The sequence below is a fragment of the Austrofundulus limnaeus genome, unplaced genomic scaffold (genome assembly GCF_001266775.1).
Source record: "Austrofundulus limnaeus strain Quisiro unplaced genomic scaffold, Austrofundulus_limnaeus-1.0 Scaffold7, whole genome shotgun sequence".
Lineage (NCBI taxonomy): Eukaryota > Metazoa > Chordata > Actinopteri > Cyprinodontiformes > Rivulidae > Austrofundulus > Austrofundulus limnaeus.
The window spans coordinates 1,969,098-1,986,903 of NW_013952409.1; the positions used below are offsets into that span (position 1 = coordinate 1,969,098).

Below are 17,806 nucleotides of genomic sequence, written 5' to 3' on the forward strand. Positions count from 1 at the left end.
GAGTAAGTGAGTTTAAGGGGTCCCGAAGAATCCAGTCCCCAAAACCAGCGCAGCTATAGTCCAGAAATATTGATGGAACTGTTCATTCTGTGCAGCCTTCAGCCTGCTCTGGAAAACAGAATTAGACAGGTGAGAGGAGGGGGGAAGGTGGGGGGCAGAGCCTTTGTCAACACATCCAGCCAGGAAGAATTTAGTCTACAGATCCAAGGCCCTTGCCGGGGAGATCCAGATTCTGTAATCCGTTGTTTTTGGAACAGAAAAGACAGGCAGACGACAACAATTTTCCATCTGCTTTAGAGTTTCTGCTGGTACTCTCAAGGTGGCGATCCCAATCAGGCAAAATGGTGTGGACAAATCCCACCAAGCCGACTCTATCTATTTGCCTTAAACATTTTGAAAACTACAGATTTTGTACTTTTTTTTCTGATTGTTAATGTTTGTTTTAGGTTTTAGAGGGAAGGCCCATTTATGTGGACTGCTATGGAAACTTGGCTCCTCTGACCAAAGCTGGTCAGCAGTTAGTTCTGAACTTCTACGCCTTCAAGGAAAACCGTTTGCCCTTCTGTGTCAAGGTACTCCAGCRTTATTCCACCTCACCACATGGACATTTATTAAATGAAGCAAATCTGGACATAGSCTCTGAAAAGTAAATGAAGTGCTTACAGGTGCATTTTGTTTGTAGGTCAGAGATCCCAGTCAGGAGCCCTGCGGTCGCCTCACTTTCCTGAAAGACTGTAAGTCCCCAAAAGGCCTCCCRCAGACCGCCGTGTGCAACCTGAACATCACACTTCCTGCAGTGAAAAAGGTAAGTGAGCGTGAACTCATCATTCTGTGTCCACATCCATAACCGTGTTTATGGTTAGGGTGTTTCTGCCTCGTGACGCTGATAGATGAAAGACAGAGAAAGACTTTGGCAAAAACCGCTGCCACTGTGTCTTTTATCTGTTTCTCTCTGCTTACACACTGGTTATCTCTGCAGTGGATTTGTGTCATCGCCAGTTTTATTTTGACTCTTCCCGCCTTTTGATTTGGACAGCTTGCTTTCGGCTGAGGGCTTGTGCGCTGAAGAGCTGTTTTGATTATTGGGCTGGCTTTTTATGGCTTGCTGTGTTTTGCTTTTGAATGTTGGTGCTTCTTTTTATTTCTCGTCTGTGTTTCATTTGTTTATTTTATTTTGCTTAAGTGGCTTCACTTCTGAGTTGAAGCTTTTCTCAATCAATCCTTTTTCACTCCCTGATGTTTCTTTCCCCCTCCCCTGCTTTCCATCATGTTACTTCCTCCTGTTTCTGCAATGCATCTTGGGAACCAGGAAATGGATTCAGATGCCGAGGATGAGGTAAACCACACCCTCCCCACCATGTGCTTTCCTCTGCGGCAGATCTATACCCTGCTCTGCTATTTGAAGTTTGGTTTTTTAACCACTTGTGCAAGACCAATGTCAGCTTTCCTTGTCTGCAGCCACCTCTAGCCGCTCAGTTCTGCATGATTTGTGGTAGATTTGGAAAATGTTCATGTTTAATGTCCAACCTTTATCCATTAAACATTACATTATAAGATATGAGGCTCTGCAGTTTAAACAATTAACATCAAAAATTTGCCTAATCTACATTTAAGATTTTGTACTGTAAAGATTTTAATTTTCTCATAACTAACTCATTCTAAATTTACTAGCTTATTAAACTACTAATCTAAATTGTGGTATTTTCAACCGACTGTACTTTTACTGATATATTCTTCTGAGTTCAAATTAATGCAAACTTGAGGGTTTGTCCTTATTTGACTTCAAAATGTGCTCATTTTGCAGCACTTTGACATAAAACTGAGAGGATTTTTTGTCTTTCGTATTGTTGCAGACTGAAAAGCCAGATCGACGTCATACTTTTGCATCCCTAGCCTTACGTAAGCGCTACAGCTATCTGACTGAGCCTGCACCGAGTGAGTTTGACACCATCAATAGCRAAATCTTTGAGTTTAAAATGATGCAAATTTTATTGGATAGCTTGCTAACAGTTTTAATTAACTTGCTAAATACATGAGTGTGTAGATGTATTTCCTGATATATATGCCTATTTCTCATCCCATATAACACACACGATCCATGTGCTTGTTTACAACATGGTACATATCTTATTTTGCATGAGTCAGTGAGTGGTGTTTATGTTTGTGTGCCATGCCTGACCACATTGTGAGGTGTACTTCTTTCCAGTTTGGTTGATTTCCACTGTTGTTTTTTTACAAGTCAGCTTTTRCATAAATTTTACTTTTACGTACCGACATTAAAACATCTTTTTTGGGAAGTAAAAGTAAAATTTAATTGTAATTGAATTTGTTCTCTTTGGTTTTGTAACTCTTTTTGACTTTGTGGCAATTTTGCAGCTTTGTTTGGTACAACGATGCATGATAGGGCTCTTGAGTTTGGCTTTTATTGAAAAGTTTTTATTTATTTATTTTTTACAGTTTTTCCACAGCTTTTGCTTGATGCTGCATGACAAAATGGGCCAAAACTTGAGTCTTAGGCAGCACATTTTGTCATATTCTGTTTGCTTTATTTTCAAAGAGAAAAATGAGAACTTTTACAGCTCTTTATTTAATCGYAGTGTCTGAATTGTATTTGGGGGAAGAAGAAAAAAAGTCCTTTTTGGGCCAAACAGATAAAAGGCACTATAAAAAGCGGACTGAATTTTGAGCCAGAAACTTGAAAGCATTAAAACWTTAGAAGTCCAAAGAGAGAAAACATTTTTTGTGTTAATTTTGGTGCATTTGTCCGGTCATCTTTTTCTGTCTCATCTGTCAGTCTGCGCCATTGTCTTTGGAATTTACTTTGCTGCTGTATGTGCTTTGTTCAGTTTTTATTTCCTTTTTGTTATTGCTGCTGTTTAGTTCATCTTTATATTATTGAACACATAGGAGCACAAATTGTTCTTTTTATAACTCCATTTTCAGGTGCACTCAAATGTCTTACCCAGCAAAATTGCTGTTTTTTTCCCTTGTTGATTCTACAATTGCATCACTGACCAACTCTTCCTCCTCTGGTCTTCTCTTTTTTCACATTTATTTTTCTCTTTTTTTTCTCCCAACTTATTTTTTGTTGTCTTTTACTATTTTGCATTCTTTTGATTGTTTTTATTTTTTGCCATCCATTCGTCTTAATTTTCTCTTAAATTCACCTGAAGAAACAGCAGTTGAACGAAGCGCAACAGCAAGAGCACTGCCTGCTGGTTACCCTCACAAACCTGTCTTTCCAACCCGACCTTACCCACCATGGTCGACTGCTCCTATTACCATCCCTGGCCAAGCAAGAGCCATCGGAGTGGGGGGGTCCTTCCCCCCTAATGATTCACCGGCAGGGTCACCCGCTGGTTCTCCATTAAAGTCTGCCTGGCCCCTCTCAGCCCCTTCACCTGCATGTCCCACAGTTATAAAAGCCACCCTGGGAACTTCACCTCCAGCACCTGCCTTGTCATCCCCAGTTAAATCTGTCACCGACATGTCATCTTCATCCCCAATCAGGTCTTACAGGACTGTGCCTTCACCCATTAAAACAGTTGTCCAGCAGGGTCAATACCCCCATCAAGGTCCTGCTAGCCTTCTGACMTATGGAAGTAAACCTGCCACAGATCCAGTTTCAATCAAAAACCTTGCTTCAGCATACACCTCAAGGACCACTCCCATTCATTCAATACCTAACGGCTCTTTATCTGACAGATCCTCCTCCCCTATATCTTCTGCCGCATCGCCAAAAATACTGACCAGTATATACAGTTCTAATCTGCCTTTTAAAACTGCCCTTGGGTCCGCTGTCGTGACAGAAGCAGCGGCAGCCGCCACATCTTCCGTAAAAAGTATCTCTAGTCTGTCATCTTTAAAAACCTCTGTTGATTCAACACTTTCATCCCGAGGAGGGAGGACATCGGTTTTATCCCTCTCCTCATCTGGTCAGACGACTGTTGCCTGCTCAGATTTTTCAGTGATGAATGGATCAACCACACCTGTTAAATATATTTCCTCCTCCTCAACGCCGTCCTCCCCCACGTCACGTCTTTTCTCAGAGAGAAGCAGCAGTCTTCAGGAGAGGATCCAAGCCACMACACAGGCAGCAACGTCTGGTGTCAGTGCAGCCATAAATGATGCTATAGATTCCTACTCTGTCTCAGGATTTGGCACACTTAAATCACTATCCTCCACACGTAGATCTGCAGCACCAAGTTCTGCTTATGGTTCTCTGAGATCTGTCGCTGCCCCCCCAAGCTCAACAGTCTCTAACACAATGACTGTCCCTGTTTATTCATTGGTCAATGTCATTCCAGAGACTCTGGTCAAACCAGGGCCTGGGTCTCTCAAAATGGCGCATCCGGATTCCCCTCGTTCTTCATCCTCCTCTTTGTCTTCTTGTGTTACTGGAACAAAAATAAAGTCCCAGTTAAAATCCCCTCCATTTATCACTCCACCCGTCATCCACCCAACTGCAGCTTCTAACCAGGAAATACTGAAAGATGTTGCAGACATGAAAGAGGATCTAATCAGAATGACGGCTATCCTACAGACAGACACTCAGACAGCAGCTAAAACTGTACAAACATCACAAACTGGCACTCCTAAAGAATCTAAGTTGCTGGATGAGGAGCCGTATACTCTAGTTGAGAGGGTGAAAGAAGATTTAGTCAAAGTCAGTGAAATATTACAGAAAGATATGACTAAAGGCAAGGCTGGTGAAGAGAAAGCCTCAGAGGATGAATGGGAGGAATTTTCCAAAGATGAGATTGAGGAGTCACAAAGAAGTACCCTCCCAGACTATTACCCTGCTTTTAATGAAGACGCACTCTTTACCCACCAGTCCTTGTCAAACAAGCTCAAGTTAGCTGAAGTAGTAGATTTCTTAACAAATGACATTGGTGCTAGCTCATTGTCAAAAATGGCTGAGCTGAAAAGTAGATATGAGGAAGAGTTGAAGAGTGATGGGGAAGAGAAACAAAAACGAGTCCTCAAACCATCTGTGTCCATACAAGAGAACAAACTCAAAATGCCTCCGCCGGTCTCAGGCATGCTCAGGTCTCCCTCAGAGAAGGACTTGAGCAAGCTTGCCGAGTCATATCAGGGGTCAGAAACAATACTGGAATCTCCTGAGGACCTGTCTCACGAGCAGGATAAAAGTCCCCTATCAGACAGCGGGTTTGAGACGAGGAGTGAAAAAACGCCCTCTGCTCCTCAGAGTGCAGAGAGCACAGGACCCAAACCTTTATTCACAGACTCACCAATCCCCCCTTGTGTAACTGAGACCAGAACTGAGGTCGTCCACATTAGGAGCTACGAGCAGCCAGACGATCTTTGCGAGCCTGGTCTCATGGATGAGGCTGCATCTGCTCTCCCAGCTGTGGAGCCTGAAGCAGCTGCAGCCAAAGCCCTTCAGATGAAAATTCCAGAAGATGATGCCTTGATGAACAAAAGCATGTGTCTTAAAGAGGAAACACATATTACTACAACAACTAGAATGGTATATCACAAGCCCCAACTAACTGATGGCACAGAGATGATAGAGGAAGCTATGTCCGTTCGAGATATCATGAAAGCTTTTCAGTCAGGGCGGGACCCATCTAAAGACCTAGCAGGACTTTTTGAACACAAAGCTAGCCAAGATTCAGTGAAAGGTGATGAGCTGACTCCTAGATTTCTAGACAGAGACATTAAGTCAAAACCAAAGGTTGAAAGGATAATAGAAGTTCATATTGAAAAGGGCCACAGCACAGCAGAACCAACAGAAGTTATTATCAGAGAAACAAAGAAACACCCTGAAGTTTACATCTATAAAGGTGACCGTGGAATAAAGGAGCTTACTGATTACGATGAAGTCCAACAGGAAGAAGAGGAACTTACTGCCGAAGAATCCTTACCCTCCTTCCTGGAAACATCTCGTGTTAACACCCCAGTGTCACAAGAAGAGGACAGTCGCCCAAGTTCAGCCCAACTAATGGCAGATGATTCATATAAAGCTCTAAAACTCCTCAGTCAGCACTCCATAGAATACTGTGATGATGAATTATCAGAGGTTCGAGGGGAGTCTTATAGGTTTGCTGAGAAAATGCTTCTTTCTGAGAAAATTGACCCATCACTACAATCCTTTTCTGATATAGAAGATTCTACAGGAGTAGCTGACAAAAACCGACGCCTAGTTTCTGAGGAAACTGGTAGCACTGGCATSCCAAATCAGCACCAGGGAAGCCCCAAAAGAGAGTTTGTTTCTAAGTCATCAAAAGATGGGTCTCCTAAATCTGGTAAATTCCTTCACAAGGATGAACCGTCTCAGTTTGACAAGGTGACAGTGCTCCATTACTCCACAGAACAGGGCAGTCCCAAACATGCAGTTTGGATGAGATTTACTGAGGACAAACACGAYAAGAGCAGGGATAAGCTGCTTTATGAGGATCGTGTAGATCAGACCGTAAAGGAAGCTGAAGAAAAACTCAGTGAGGTGTCACAGTTTTTCCGTGATAAAACAGAAAAGCTGAATGATGAGCTGCAGTCCCCTGAGAAAAAGCCTGTTAAAAGAGAGCTGAAAGAGCCTCGAWCTTGGCCTAGCTCAGTCTACAGCAGCCCAGAGAAAACAAAACAGACCCCTAAAGCAGGAGATGAGGGCTTCAGTAAAAGCAGACTCAGGGAGCCTTCAGTTGGTAAAATGTTTGGAACCGCCACAGTGGTTGAAAAGAAGAGCCATAGCTTACCAAGCAGTCCTCAGAAAACACTTTTCTGTAGTACCAGTGAAGATAAAATAAAACAAGAGCCTAAGTTTAGTACATCTGAACCCTCTTCTCCTGATCATGTAAAAACAACATCCAAAGTCAGTGCAGTGAGGATGAAATTTGAATCAGAAGCCTTGAAAGCTAGTCAAAGTCAATCGAGTCCAACCAAAATACCCCCACCGGTACAACCAAAACCATCCATAAAGAAATTACAGGAAAGCAAACTTCCTGTTTATCAGTTATTTGCTGGAGSAAAAACATCAAAAGTTTCAGAAATATCAGAAGAAGATGGGCAAAAAAAGAACACTGAGAAAGAAACAGCAGGTACTAAGCCTGACCAGACGCCATCATCKAAAATCCCCAAAGTAGACAAGCTTCCAAACAAAAACCTTGTTGAAACCTCGCAACAAATTAGAGAAACTAAAATTGATAAAGCAACAGCTAAAGGTAAAGATACTACTTCTTGTGCAACTCAGGAAATAAAAGACAGCAATAAAAGCCAATTTAAAACACACAATGTTTATGAAAGTGATGCTAAAAAATGCCAACAAACCACAAAAAGTGCCTATTTACCCAAAGAAACAAAAGATGAAGCACCCAGAAATGATGCAGAAGAACCACAAAACAAAAACCTCAGAAAAAAGACTGAATCTCAGATCCCCATTAGAACACCCTCTCTCCCATTAGATAATGACCTCACAAAGAAACTGACACTAGCAAAGCCCTCACAGATACCTACACTATCTAAAACCAAAATCCTTGAGACAGGTCCAGCAAAAACTGACCTAACCTTTGAAATTCTAGACAATGCACCCAAAGATTCCAACTCTAATAACCTTCCTAGCCCTGGGGAAATACTAGAGAAAGTTATAACTCCTTCCTCTCCTGTAACAACTAAAGAGAATTTCAAGGGCGTCAAAACATTACCTGTTTATGTGCAGGTCGGCAGGCAGGCAGAGAGGGAAGCTAAGGGAGCACTCTACAATGTCAAACAGAAATCAAACTCCACACTTAGCCCCATAAGCCCTGACGATGACACATTAGAGCAGGTTTCTTTCATAGACAGCTCTGGTAAAAGCCCTCTTACACCAGAAACCCCCAGCTCTGAGGAAGTCAGTTATGACCTCACATGCAAAACCCCTGATGGTTTTATGGGATTCATATCAGAGCAACCAAGTCCCATCATGGAGGTATCTGAGGAATCAGAGGAAGACGTTCAAGGGAACACAGTGTTCTCTTTTAAAGAAGCCCCTATAAAGACTAAAACTACTGTTGAGGATAGTCTAGAAGACCTTGTTAATGCTAACAAAAAAGAAACAAAAGTGATTGATAATCAGCAAAAATTAACTGATAATTTAAACAAAGAAACAGTCACTAGCATGCATGATGAAATTAAAGGACAGGAGCAACACGAAGTATCAAAAGACAAGGGTGTTGCATATATTGAGTTTCCTCCCCCTCCACCTCTGGACTCGGCTTCCGAAATTTCCGACCCAGAAAGAAAAGATTCACGTGCTTCTTCAGAGACTGAGACAGAGATGATGGATGTGAACTTACAGGAAGAACATGACAAGCACCTGCGAACCGAGCCAATTATACGCATACAACCTCCGTCCCCAGTCCCCGCCGGGACAGATGACAGTCAGTCCAATGCTGATGATGCAGATGATGATGAGTCTATTTTCCAACCAATTCCATGTAAGAAAATGAGTTCTAAAACTTCTCCAGAGGAGGAGGAGGAAAGGAAGAAGGAGAAAGAAAAACCTCTTAAAGCGAAAAGGCATGATAGAAATGGACACAAAGAAAATGGTGGGACCAATGGCTCCAGCAATGGTTCCAAAGGTTCAAATGGCAAAGGGGAGGACAATGAATGTGAGCAAAATGGAAATGACCAGTCGATAACAGACTGTTCAATAGCCACAACAGCAGAATTTTCTCACGACACAGATGCAACAGAGATAGACTCTCTAGATGGATATGAACTTCAAGATGAAGATGATGGTTTGTACGAACAAGCAGAGTCTCTTCGGCTAATTGGTCTTCAAGACAGCCGAAAAGATGTTTGGGCAACAGACTCATTTAGGTCCTCTGACCGCACTTTTCCACAGACTAAACTGGAAGTTATTGAAGAGGAGAAAATCTTAGAGGAATGTCAGAAGGATACTTTCAAAAAAGACACTTCCTTAGATAATGACAAGGCTGATTGTGTTGGTAAAGATGGCACTAAAAGCCAGGAGCAACAACAGTCAGATAAAGGATTTTCAGACAGTTACTTTAGTTATAAAGTAGAAGAAGAGTTTAATTCTCCTTTTAAGACTGTTGCCACCAAAGGCCTAGACTTCGATCCATGGCCCAGTAAAAGTGGCGATGGAGAAGTCATTGACATGGGAGGAACACGGGGAAACAACGGTGAGCCTAAGCCTTATGGACTAGCAGTTGAGGACCAATCTCAGGCCACAACAGCAGAAACTACTCCAGCCCAAACTCCAACAGACGATAGCACGCCAACAAGTGAACCAAACCCATTTCCCTTCCATGAAGGGAAGATGTTTGAGATGACACGCAGTGGTGCGATTGACATGAGCAAGAGAGACATGGTGGAGGAGAGGCTCCAATTTTTTCAGATTGGTGAGCATTACTACTCAGCGGGCAGTTATAGGGTTAGGGACTTGGAGTTAGATGCCTCCCCACAGYACATGGATCAGTTTAATGCTCGGTATAATTTATCAGTACCTCAAGTCACTCTTGAGACTACCACTGTAAAAATATCTAATGTGGCTGGTAGTTACAGCACATGCAGAGACTTAGATTCCAAAACTGAGCCCAAATTTTCCACTTTTAAAACAGGATTCAAACTATCACCTGATAAAACAAACGATGCTTCAAATAGCATTTCTAAATATGGAGCACCCAGCACCTTTGATTGTTGTAATGACGAAACCTCAGGAACAGCCGTAGACAAGGTTTACTGCTTAACCTCAGACTATGCAGAATACTGTAATTATAGTGCATCAAACGTGATAGATAACTCAAGTAAAAGACCATCATTTGTCATAGAATATTATCCAAATGACAGCATTTGTTTAAACACACCCAAACAGTCCTTGGAAAAACAAAACACTTATTACCAAAGCACAGATTATCCTTCTGAACCATCACAACAGAGCAGCAATTTGCAAACATTGAGTAGCATTATCCCTGACAGGCATTCAGACATTTCTCAAGTTAATAGAATTGCATTTAGCTTACTGTCTTCAAGACCCACTCAGCAGGAGGGCAGCAATTATGAAACATCTTTCATCCCAGTAGAAGAAAAGCACAAGGAGGACAGGGCTGTTTCTAATGTAGCAATACCAAACACAGAAGCCAAAGGAGTCAAAGGCCATATATTCAAGTCAAAGTTACCCTTGAGAGTGCCTAGTTACAAACTATGCAGTCCCATGCCACCAGCAGTGAAAGGCAAGGCAAATGTTAATAAACTGTCTTTCAGGAAATTTGAAGCACAACAAAAAGCCAGGGAAAGATTAGACCCTTTTAAAGGTTTATTTCCTAAATCTCAAATCCCTGTAATAAAAGCCATTGAACACCCTTCTTGTCCTCAAAAACAGAAGGTTGTTAGAAATGAATCTGCAGTAACTAACAAGGGAAATAAATCCACAAAAGATGGCAAACTATTAACTAAGAGCAAATACAGTCCAAAAGAAAAAAACAACATAAGTATGGCAAATGAAATAAGGAGAAAAAACAATGGAGTGCTCTCAAATAACTTTAAAACAAGGTCTGGAAATAGCCATGTAGCCAACACTTTAGGTAAAACCATTTGCAAGGAGTCTGAAACAAAGTTAGCAGGGAAAACTCCACCCGTTGAGGATCAGGAGAACTGCAGCCTCATCACAACCAGGAACACTTCTCTGTCAGAACCATCCAAAGCTTCTAGGAGTTCCCGTCCTTCCTGCACCTCTACCTCCACCTCCACCAGCACCACCACCACATCAACACCATCCACTAGAGACGCGAAAGCAGAGGTTGAGCAGGCCAGCAGTGAGAGGATGAGGACGAGCAGAAGGAAGAGTAGGCGGACACTTGGGAGGAAGGTGCTTGAGCAGAAGGATGAAGGGAGTCAGGTTGATCAACCAGTCACGAGCCCTGTGATGGAGAACAAGACTAGTTTGTAACCTCTTTCTAAACACTTTAAGCACTTGATCTTTCTCTAAAAGATGCATGTAGCTGTTGTGGGTGCTCTGTAATGTGACGTAAGTGTAGCTGTCCTTTCTTCCCGTCATTCTCGTTATCTGTGTCCTGTGCTGTCTGATGTAGGCGTATCAGTAAAGGCTTCTCCAAATAAGAATCCACTTCGATTCCAGCTCTTTTAGAATTCTTAGCAAAAAAGCAGGACTTTTTCTTCAAAATATGTAGGAATCATAAAAAACAAGATTTAGAAGGTTTWGAAAAGGTTTAAAATACTATGTCAGTCAACAAACTTAGTTTTTACTGGTTTGCATTTAGAAGGCTGTATGTGGAATATGAATTAGTTTGTTACACAGCACACCTCTGTTTCATTGCACAACTAGATAAAGTTGCATTTCATTTGAAGACTGCACCCACTTCCACATCACTTGATCTCGACTTAGAAGTAAATCATTTTGGGGGAGGGAAATTCAACCTAGTTTTTGTTTGTCTGTTTGCCTGGTGAGTAGACATTGTGTAGTATTTGCTTTCTGGAATCACTGTGAAAACAATGCCTTGGCTCAACTTGGAAGCATGTGAATGTCATCTGCATATAGTGTGAGAACCCGAGTGCAGCTGGACTTCTTTTTGATTTCAAGTTGAAGCCAGAAGTTGTTTTTATAAGTGAGAGGGAATGTTGCTTGACAGTAGAGTGTTTCTGCTTAGTGGTGTGGTATTCTTCTAATCTAAAATCTATATTACTAATAGTATTGAAGAGCAAACATTTTCAGTGTTCATGCGTGACTTCTGTTGTCTTTCTGGCCATACAAATCCTCAATCTTTTAATCTAGTTAACAGCTGACTCTGTTGTTATTTTGACCATGAGATACATATTTTATTTACACATTAGCGGTCAACAATTTGAAGCTAGTCAAAAATATATATACTGAGATTCCCTTACTCGTGGGCTACAACTGCTCAGTACAGATGTAATACTTGTGGCATCATGGTATCTTGGTGCATAGCTGCATTGTGACACAGTTTGAGAGACTCATGCCAAAATGTAATCACAGAGAGTAAAGTGAGAGTGTCTAAGGATCATGGAAAGTAACAGGAAAATCTTACTTATCAAGTACTTTGAGCAAAACAACATCACAATTACCTTGACACTGAGGGAGATTTTTCACAATTTATTGGTCAGTCTTGATCCTCTAAGGCTAATATCCTGCATGTTTTAGAGGTTTCTCTGCTCCAACACACCTGATTTGAATGTTGATTAACGCTTCTGCAGAACTTCAAGAGATAATCCAGTCGAGGTGTGTTGAAGCAGGGAAACAAGTAAAACATGCAGGATAGTAGCCTTCAAGGACCAAGGTTGAATGCCACTGGTGTAGGTCTTTGACAATGCAGCATGGTCATCAACCTGTCTGAAGTGTTTATTCTCCTGAGTGCCCATTAGTGGGAATCACTGTAATAGAATATGATGGTTATTTGTTATGTAATTTTGGGGAAAAAAATCAAAATGTTTGGGGTGTTCAGTGTTTCATAAAGCAGCTTTTTTAGTCCTTTAATTTTTAAGGAACAAAAATAACAATAGAATTTGTATTCTCTGTGAAAATGCTGCATGAATGCATATTGTTGAAAGATAATTGCAAAAAAAAAAAAAAAGAAAAGATATACAAAATTTCAATAATTTATTGTAAAATAGCTTAAAAAAAGCTTAAATTAGCAGAAAATTAGCTAAAAAGTAACTGAAAAAGCTGAATCTAGCACAAAGAAGCAGAAAGAGCACATTTGCTGAATTAAGCAGTAGGTAGCTAAAATTAATGCTAAAAGGTGACTAGCTGAAAACAAATGAGCTGAAAATACTAAAAAGTAGCTTAAATGACAGAAAACAGCTGAAAGATGCATAAAAACTAATTAGCGGAAAGAATCTGATAGAAGCACTAAAATGTAAATTAACAGAATTGCTGAAAAGAGCAAAATAATAGCTGAAAAGTAGGACACTTATGTTAGCAAAAAAGAAGCTGAAATAAGCRCAAAGATTTTAAAAAACCAGAACCAAAATCAAAAATGAAAAGTGCAGAAAAAGTTTAACTATTTAGAGGTATTTAAGGATGTTGAAGACAGTTACATTTATTTTCAATGAGAACAAGAATAGCCAAAAAAGCTAAATATCTCAAAAAGTATAAATTGCTGAAGTAACAAAAGTCATAGCAGGAATGCTCTAAAGGAGCTACAAGTTTTGATATATGAATAGTTGAAATCACACAAACATTGCGGAACGTGATATGTGCTGAAAAATGTACTGAAACCAAAATGGATTATCTCATAAATCTTATATTAAAAAATAACATAATTGCTTTTTTATGGAGTTGTAATTTCTACCAGAAATTAAGTGATTGTAAAATGTAAGTTATAATGACTTTTAAAAATGCCAACAAATCTTTGGAACAAAATGTCCTAGTTTAAAAGTAATCACAGATTCCACTTTTTAGTTTTTGTGCATATTAAACAATAAAATGTATTAAATTTTTTAGAGATCTTATTAGTCGGTTTTGTTATGTCTCAGTTTTTGTTCCTTATTGAATATTCAGCTGAGATGTCTAACCAGGAAGTCACCAGATACCTTGTAAAGTTTGAGGAGAGTCTGGCCAGAAACTCTGTGAGACCTGGGACAGTGAATACCTTTAATAAAAACATTGGATCAGAAAAACTCAACAGCTTTTGTTTAATTAATCAATTTTACTCAAGCCTTAGATTACATTAACATAAATGCTCAGTTCACTATCCCAATCATTCATTAAATATTGATCCCTTTGGGAACCATTTTGTATTTCTGGTGTCATGACATCACTTTAATTGTTTGTATCCCACCTTTCCTTGCATCCTCGCTCAGGCCCTCAGAGCCCCTGTGAGAGGACAGACGTCCGCATGGCGATAGTAGCCGACCACCTCGGCCTCAGCTGGACCGGTGAGTCTGAACAAGTTTTTCACTTTCTGCCAAATAATGTAAAAACCAGCATGTAGTCATTCAGCAACACCAGTAAAAGATTCCACATCTGTAGTTTTACAGTGTTTGCTGCCATCTGGTGGATATTTAGTCTAAATTATTTTCCTAGGAGTACTGCAGTGCTGTTTACATCGATCAGCCATTATAAAAGAATGACTCACAGCATCTGGCACCAGGGTAGCAAAACATTCGCTGTCATTTGGTTTGGGAGTTTTGTTGTGTTTTTTTAACAATTTGTAAGCAATTTAATTTTGCAGGATCAAATTTCTGTCCTCCACAATGAGGCTGTGCTACAGTAGAGTGCTGCTGCTGGGAAAMTGTGGGTGTCAGGTGCCAAACTAATGTACGTCAATGTAAACATCGGGAAGATGAATTTTCCAGCTGAACAACATAGTGATACTTTTGTCAGTTGTGTTATGGCTGAATGCTGCATAGTTCCATCTATATTTTAAACATATTAACACCTGGTTTGACTAAATATAATAATCATAATAAGATACTTTTTGTTTTAAACGTTCCTGAATCACACAATATGACAGATTTTAGGAGTTAGGGTGGAAATGAGTGTGTATATTTTTGTCAGCAGTGACAGGGGCGTGGCCTCTGCAGTTCAGCTGCTCCAGCTTGGCACTGCAGCACTGCACCCCACGCCTGCCTGCACGCGTGCAGCTGGGCGTGACTCTGTAACTGTGTACAGTTTAGTTCTGGGTGTATTTCTGTCTGTACGGTGTAGCGACCTGGAATCGGATCAATTATTGATGCGTGTTTCTGTTGCAAAGCTGTGATGAACACGATGTTCTTTATGGGTTCAGATTTGCACTGTCGACTGTTAATGGAAATTCTTTTGTTGATATTTAGTTAGTTTAGAAAAAAAACTGTTTTAATTTCCTAAGGATCAAGACAAAGCTTGGAGCATAAAGGCTTCACGATTGCACATTACTTCTCTTGTTTTGCTTCTGTTTTAACTGCTGTTTTTTAATGCTGAAAAAGGAGATATTTAAAGATAATTTGCATGCTGGTATCTTTTAAATTCAAAGTTACACCATAAAAAATTATCACATCAAATGGTGCAATTTATAAGAGTTTAAGCACAATGTTTTGGCTGTTTATTTCTGAACAAAAGGATCATATATGTGCTGTTTGTTACCTGTTACAGAGCTGGCCAGGGAGCTGGATTTCTCTGTGGAAGAGATCAACTTGATCAGAGTGGAAAACCCCAACTCCCTGACGGCACAGAGCTTCATGCTCCTAAAGAAATGGGTGCACAGGGATGGTAAAAATGCCACAAGTAAGCAAAATGCATGAGGTTGTTTGTGTTTTATAATATGTGTACGAGTGATAATGACCTTCATATCAGAAGACATGTTTTAAAGGAGACATATCTTGCATTTAAATCCTTCAGTTGGRGTCCGTATAAAGTGAAACTGCAATGCTTTGTTCTGAATTCCTCCTTATTATAACTCCACAAGCCCGTCTTTCACCTCTTTTCTGAGGTGTGTCTCAGATCAACTCGTTTTGAGGCTGTCCCTTTAAATCCAAACGAGGCACTTCACACTCCGCCCCTCCAGCTTCCAGACCAGTCCATTCTAGTTTGATAGAGGGGTTTACAACTATCTACTGTAGCTGMTTTTTMTTTACAAATGWACTAAAAGAWGTCAACAAGCGAAGACTTGTCGATTCAGCTTTACATGTCGGAGCCAGTAGASAATGAAGACCACCAAATTGTAGTTGGTAAGTCCAGACTGTGACGTAATAGTTCGGAAAGCGTCATAGAAAATAGAGAAAACTGAACTGGTTGGAAAATATGACCCCAACAGAATATAAACATATCTATTCAGCACCAGGAGAGACTAAATTCAACTTTTCTGCCTCCTAGAGATTCTAACACAACAAAATGTATTTGACGAGTAAAAATGTGTATTTTTCATGATATGTCCCCTTTAAAGTCCTGCCYACTGTGGAGGTTTGTGTGTCAGATGATTCAATCACAACTATACAGCTTTACAAACAAATATTTTTGAATGATGCTTCTCTGCAACACAATGAAAGACATTGCGAGACATCCTGGAGTCTCCCTCATGAATGCGGTTCAGTTCGGTTTGATCCACCTAAAGCTGAGCTACAGAACATTACTAACAGCTGCCTTCTTGTGATTGAGTCAGTAAAGTGATTATCTGAATATTTTCGTGATTAGAACCTGACTTGTGTGTCTCTCTCCTCTCCAGCGGACACTTTAACTGCGGTGCTGACTAAGATCAATCGCTTGGATATTGTGACTTTGCTGGAAGGGCCCATATTTGACTACGGTAACATATCAGGCACACGCTGCTTTGCCGATGATAACGCAGTATTCCCGGATCAGTCCGATGGTAAAGTGTAGCCCACCCTAGCTGACTTATCTCTCAGTCTATCCCTTCACCTTCCTTCACTTCCTCTCTCAGCCGAATAGTCAGAGCTGACAAAACAAACACCTAAACAATCAGGCGTGACCAGGGCAGAGCCTAAACTAAAGACTTTGTGTTGTTTCACTCAGCCTACATCAGGTAGTCGCAGCGTCAGAGGGGTCTTTARTACGTTTTTTCAAACAAGACAAGTGACAAACAGTTGAATTGGGTGCAGGAAATTCTCTTCTGTTAAAGGTGCATGGAACTTTGTAGTGTTTGTTTTTGGGGAAAGAGCATGATGAAAGAAGTGGTTGTTTGCTCTGTCCCATCTGATAAATGGAATAATAATAATTATTATTATTATGCTGTCAAAGGTTTATGGAGCTCATTTCTCAGATGAGACAGCCAGTTTGTAATTTCCTCCCACTGTTTGTGTATATTTGAAACAGCTAACTTTGATTTATTGCATTTCCTTCTTTCAAGTACTACTAAAACACATAAACCCAGAATAATAACAATCAGTATTTAATAATGGCATGTTTGCACTCAAGTTGTTTTTTCCCTCTCCTCACTCTTTCTCTCCTTCCTGTTGAATGACATGTGGCAGTAACATCTGGTTTTGCTGAGCCCACTGAGGACTGATGCAGTTTTTTTTATCTRAATGTGCCCTTTCTTTCCAGTTGTTGGACTTTTTTTTCCACATCAGTTGCATGCTTGATATATATTTTTTTTCCAACAATCATTTGCTCAACATCCCAACCAGTGCTCAAAGTGGGATAGGAAAGTTTCCTTCTTTTATAAAGGCAAAAGATTTAAACAATTCAGCAGCTACTTTAATTGGTTTACTGTTTGTTCCACTAAATGACCGGAAACCATAACAGCAAAAGAAAGCTGCTGAATAAACAAGAACATGACAGCTGTGAGAAAAAAAATGAATGAATTTGCACTTTCTGTGAAAATACAGCGTGCATGCGTAAAGCTGCTGAAGAAGCTGAAAATATTTATTAGMAAAATTTGAGTTCAGTTTGAACAGCTGAATTTTGCGTAAAGTAAGAAAATGTAAAAAATCAGTAGAAAAATAAATTATGTCAAAGCCGAACAAAGCAGACATGTAGCTAAAATTAGCAGAAAATAGTCAGTTTTAGTAAAACATAGTTTAAAAGCAGAAAAAAGTTTATAGAAGCCACTGACACAGCTTGTGTTATCTTTGCAAGACATCTTGACATGCTAGTTAGCTTTCAGCTTGTGGTGGGGAACCCTATTGACTCATACCACCAAAATTTACCTCAATATCTTTAAAATTGATTTAACTGTAGGTGAAAGAACTGAATTAAGCACAAAATAAATTAAACAGGTAGAAAAATCTGAAAATGCTAAACGGGGCTAAAAGTTTGCTGCATGACGCAGTTGAAATTATCATAAAGAGATGACCTTTTAAACACTGCCTCCATGTAACTGGTACTCACATCACATGGCTATCGTTGACACCTAATTAACACCTATTGTTA

General features: G+C 40.2%; 1 protein-coding gene across 1 annotated transcript in view; it reads left to right on the plus strand.

Annotated features, from left to right (window-relative positions):
• Positions 1–17,806, plus strand: part of ank3b (ankyrin 3b) — a gene marked incomplete in the record, with an annotated part of 112,918 nt that overhangs the window by 81,242 nt on the left and 13,870 nt on the right. Inside the window, 8 exon segments of the mRNA XM_014032731.1 lie at positions 447–572; positions 683–805; positions 1,310–1,336; positions 1,854–1,935; positions 3,174–9,362; positions 13,801–13,875; positions 15,071–15,202; positions 16,140–16,283. Of these exon segments, the coding sequence (XP_013888185.1) occupies positions 447–572; positions 683–805; positions 1,310–1,336; positions 1,854–1,935; positions 3,174–9,362; positions 13,801–13,875; positions 15,071–15,202; positions 16,140–16,283 (6,898 nt within the window).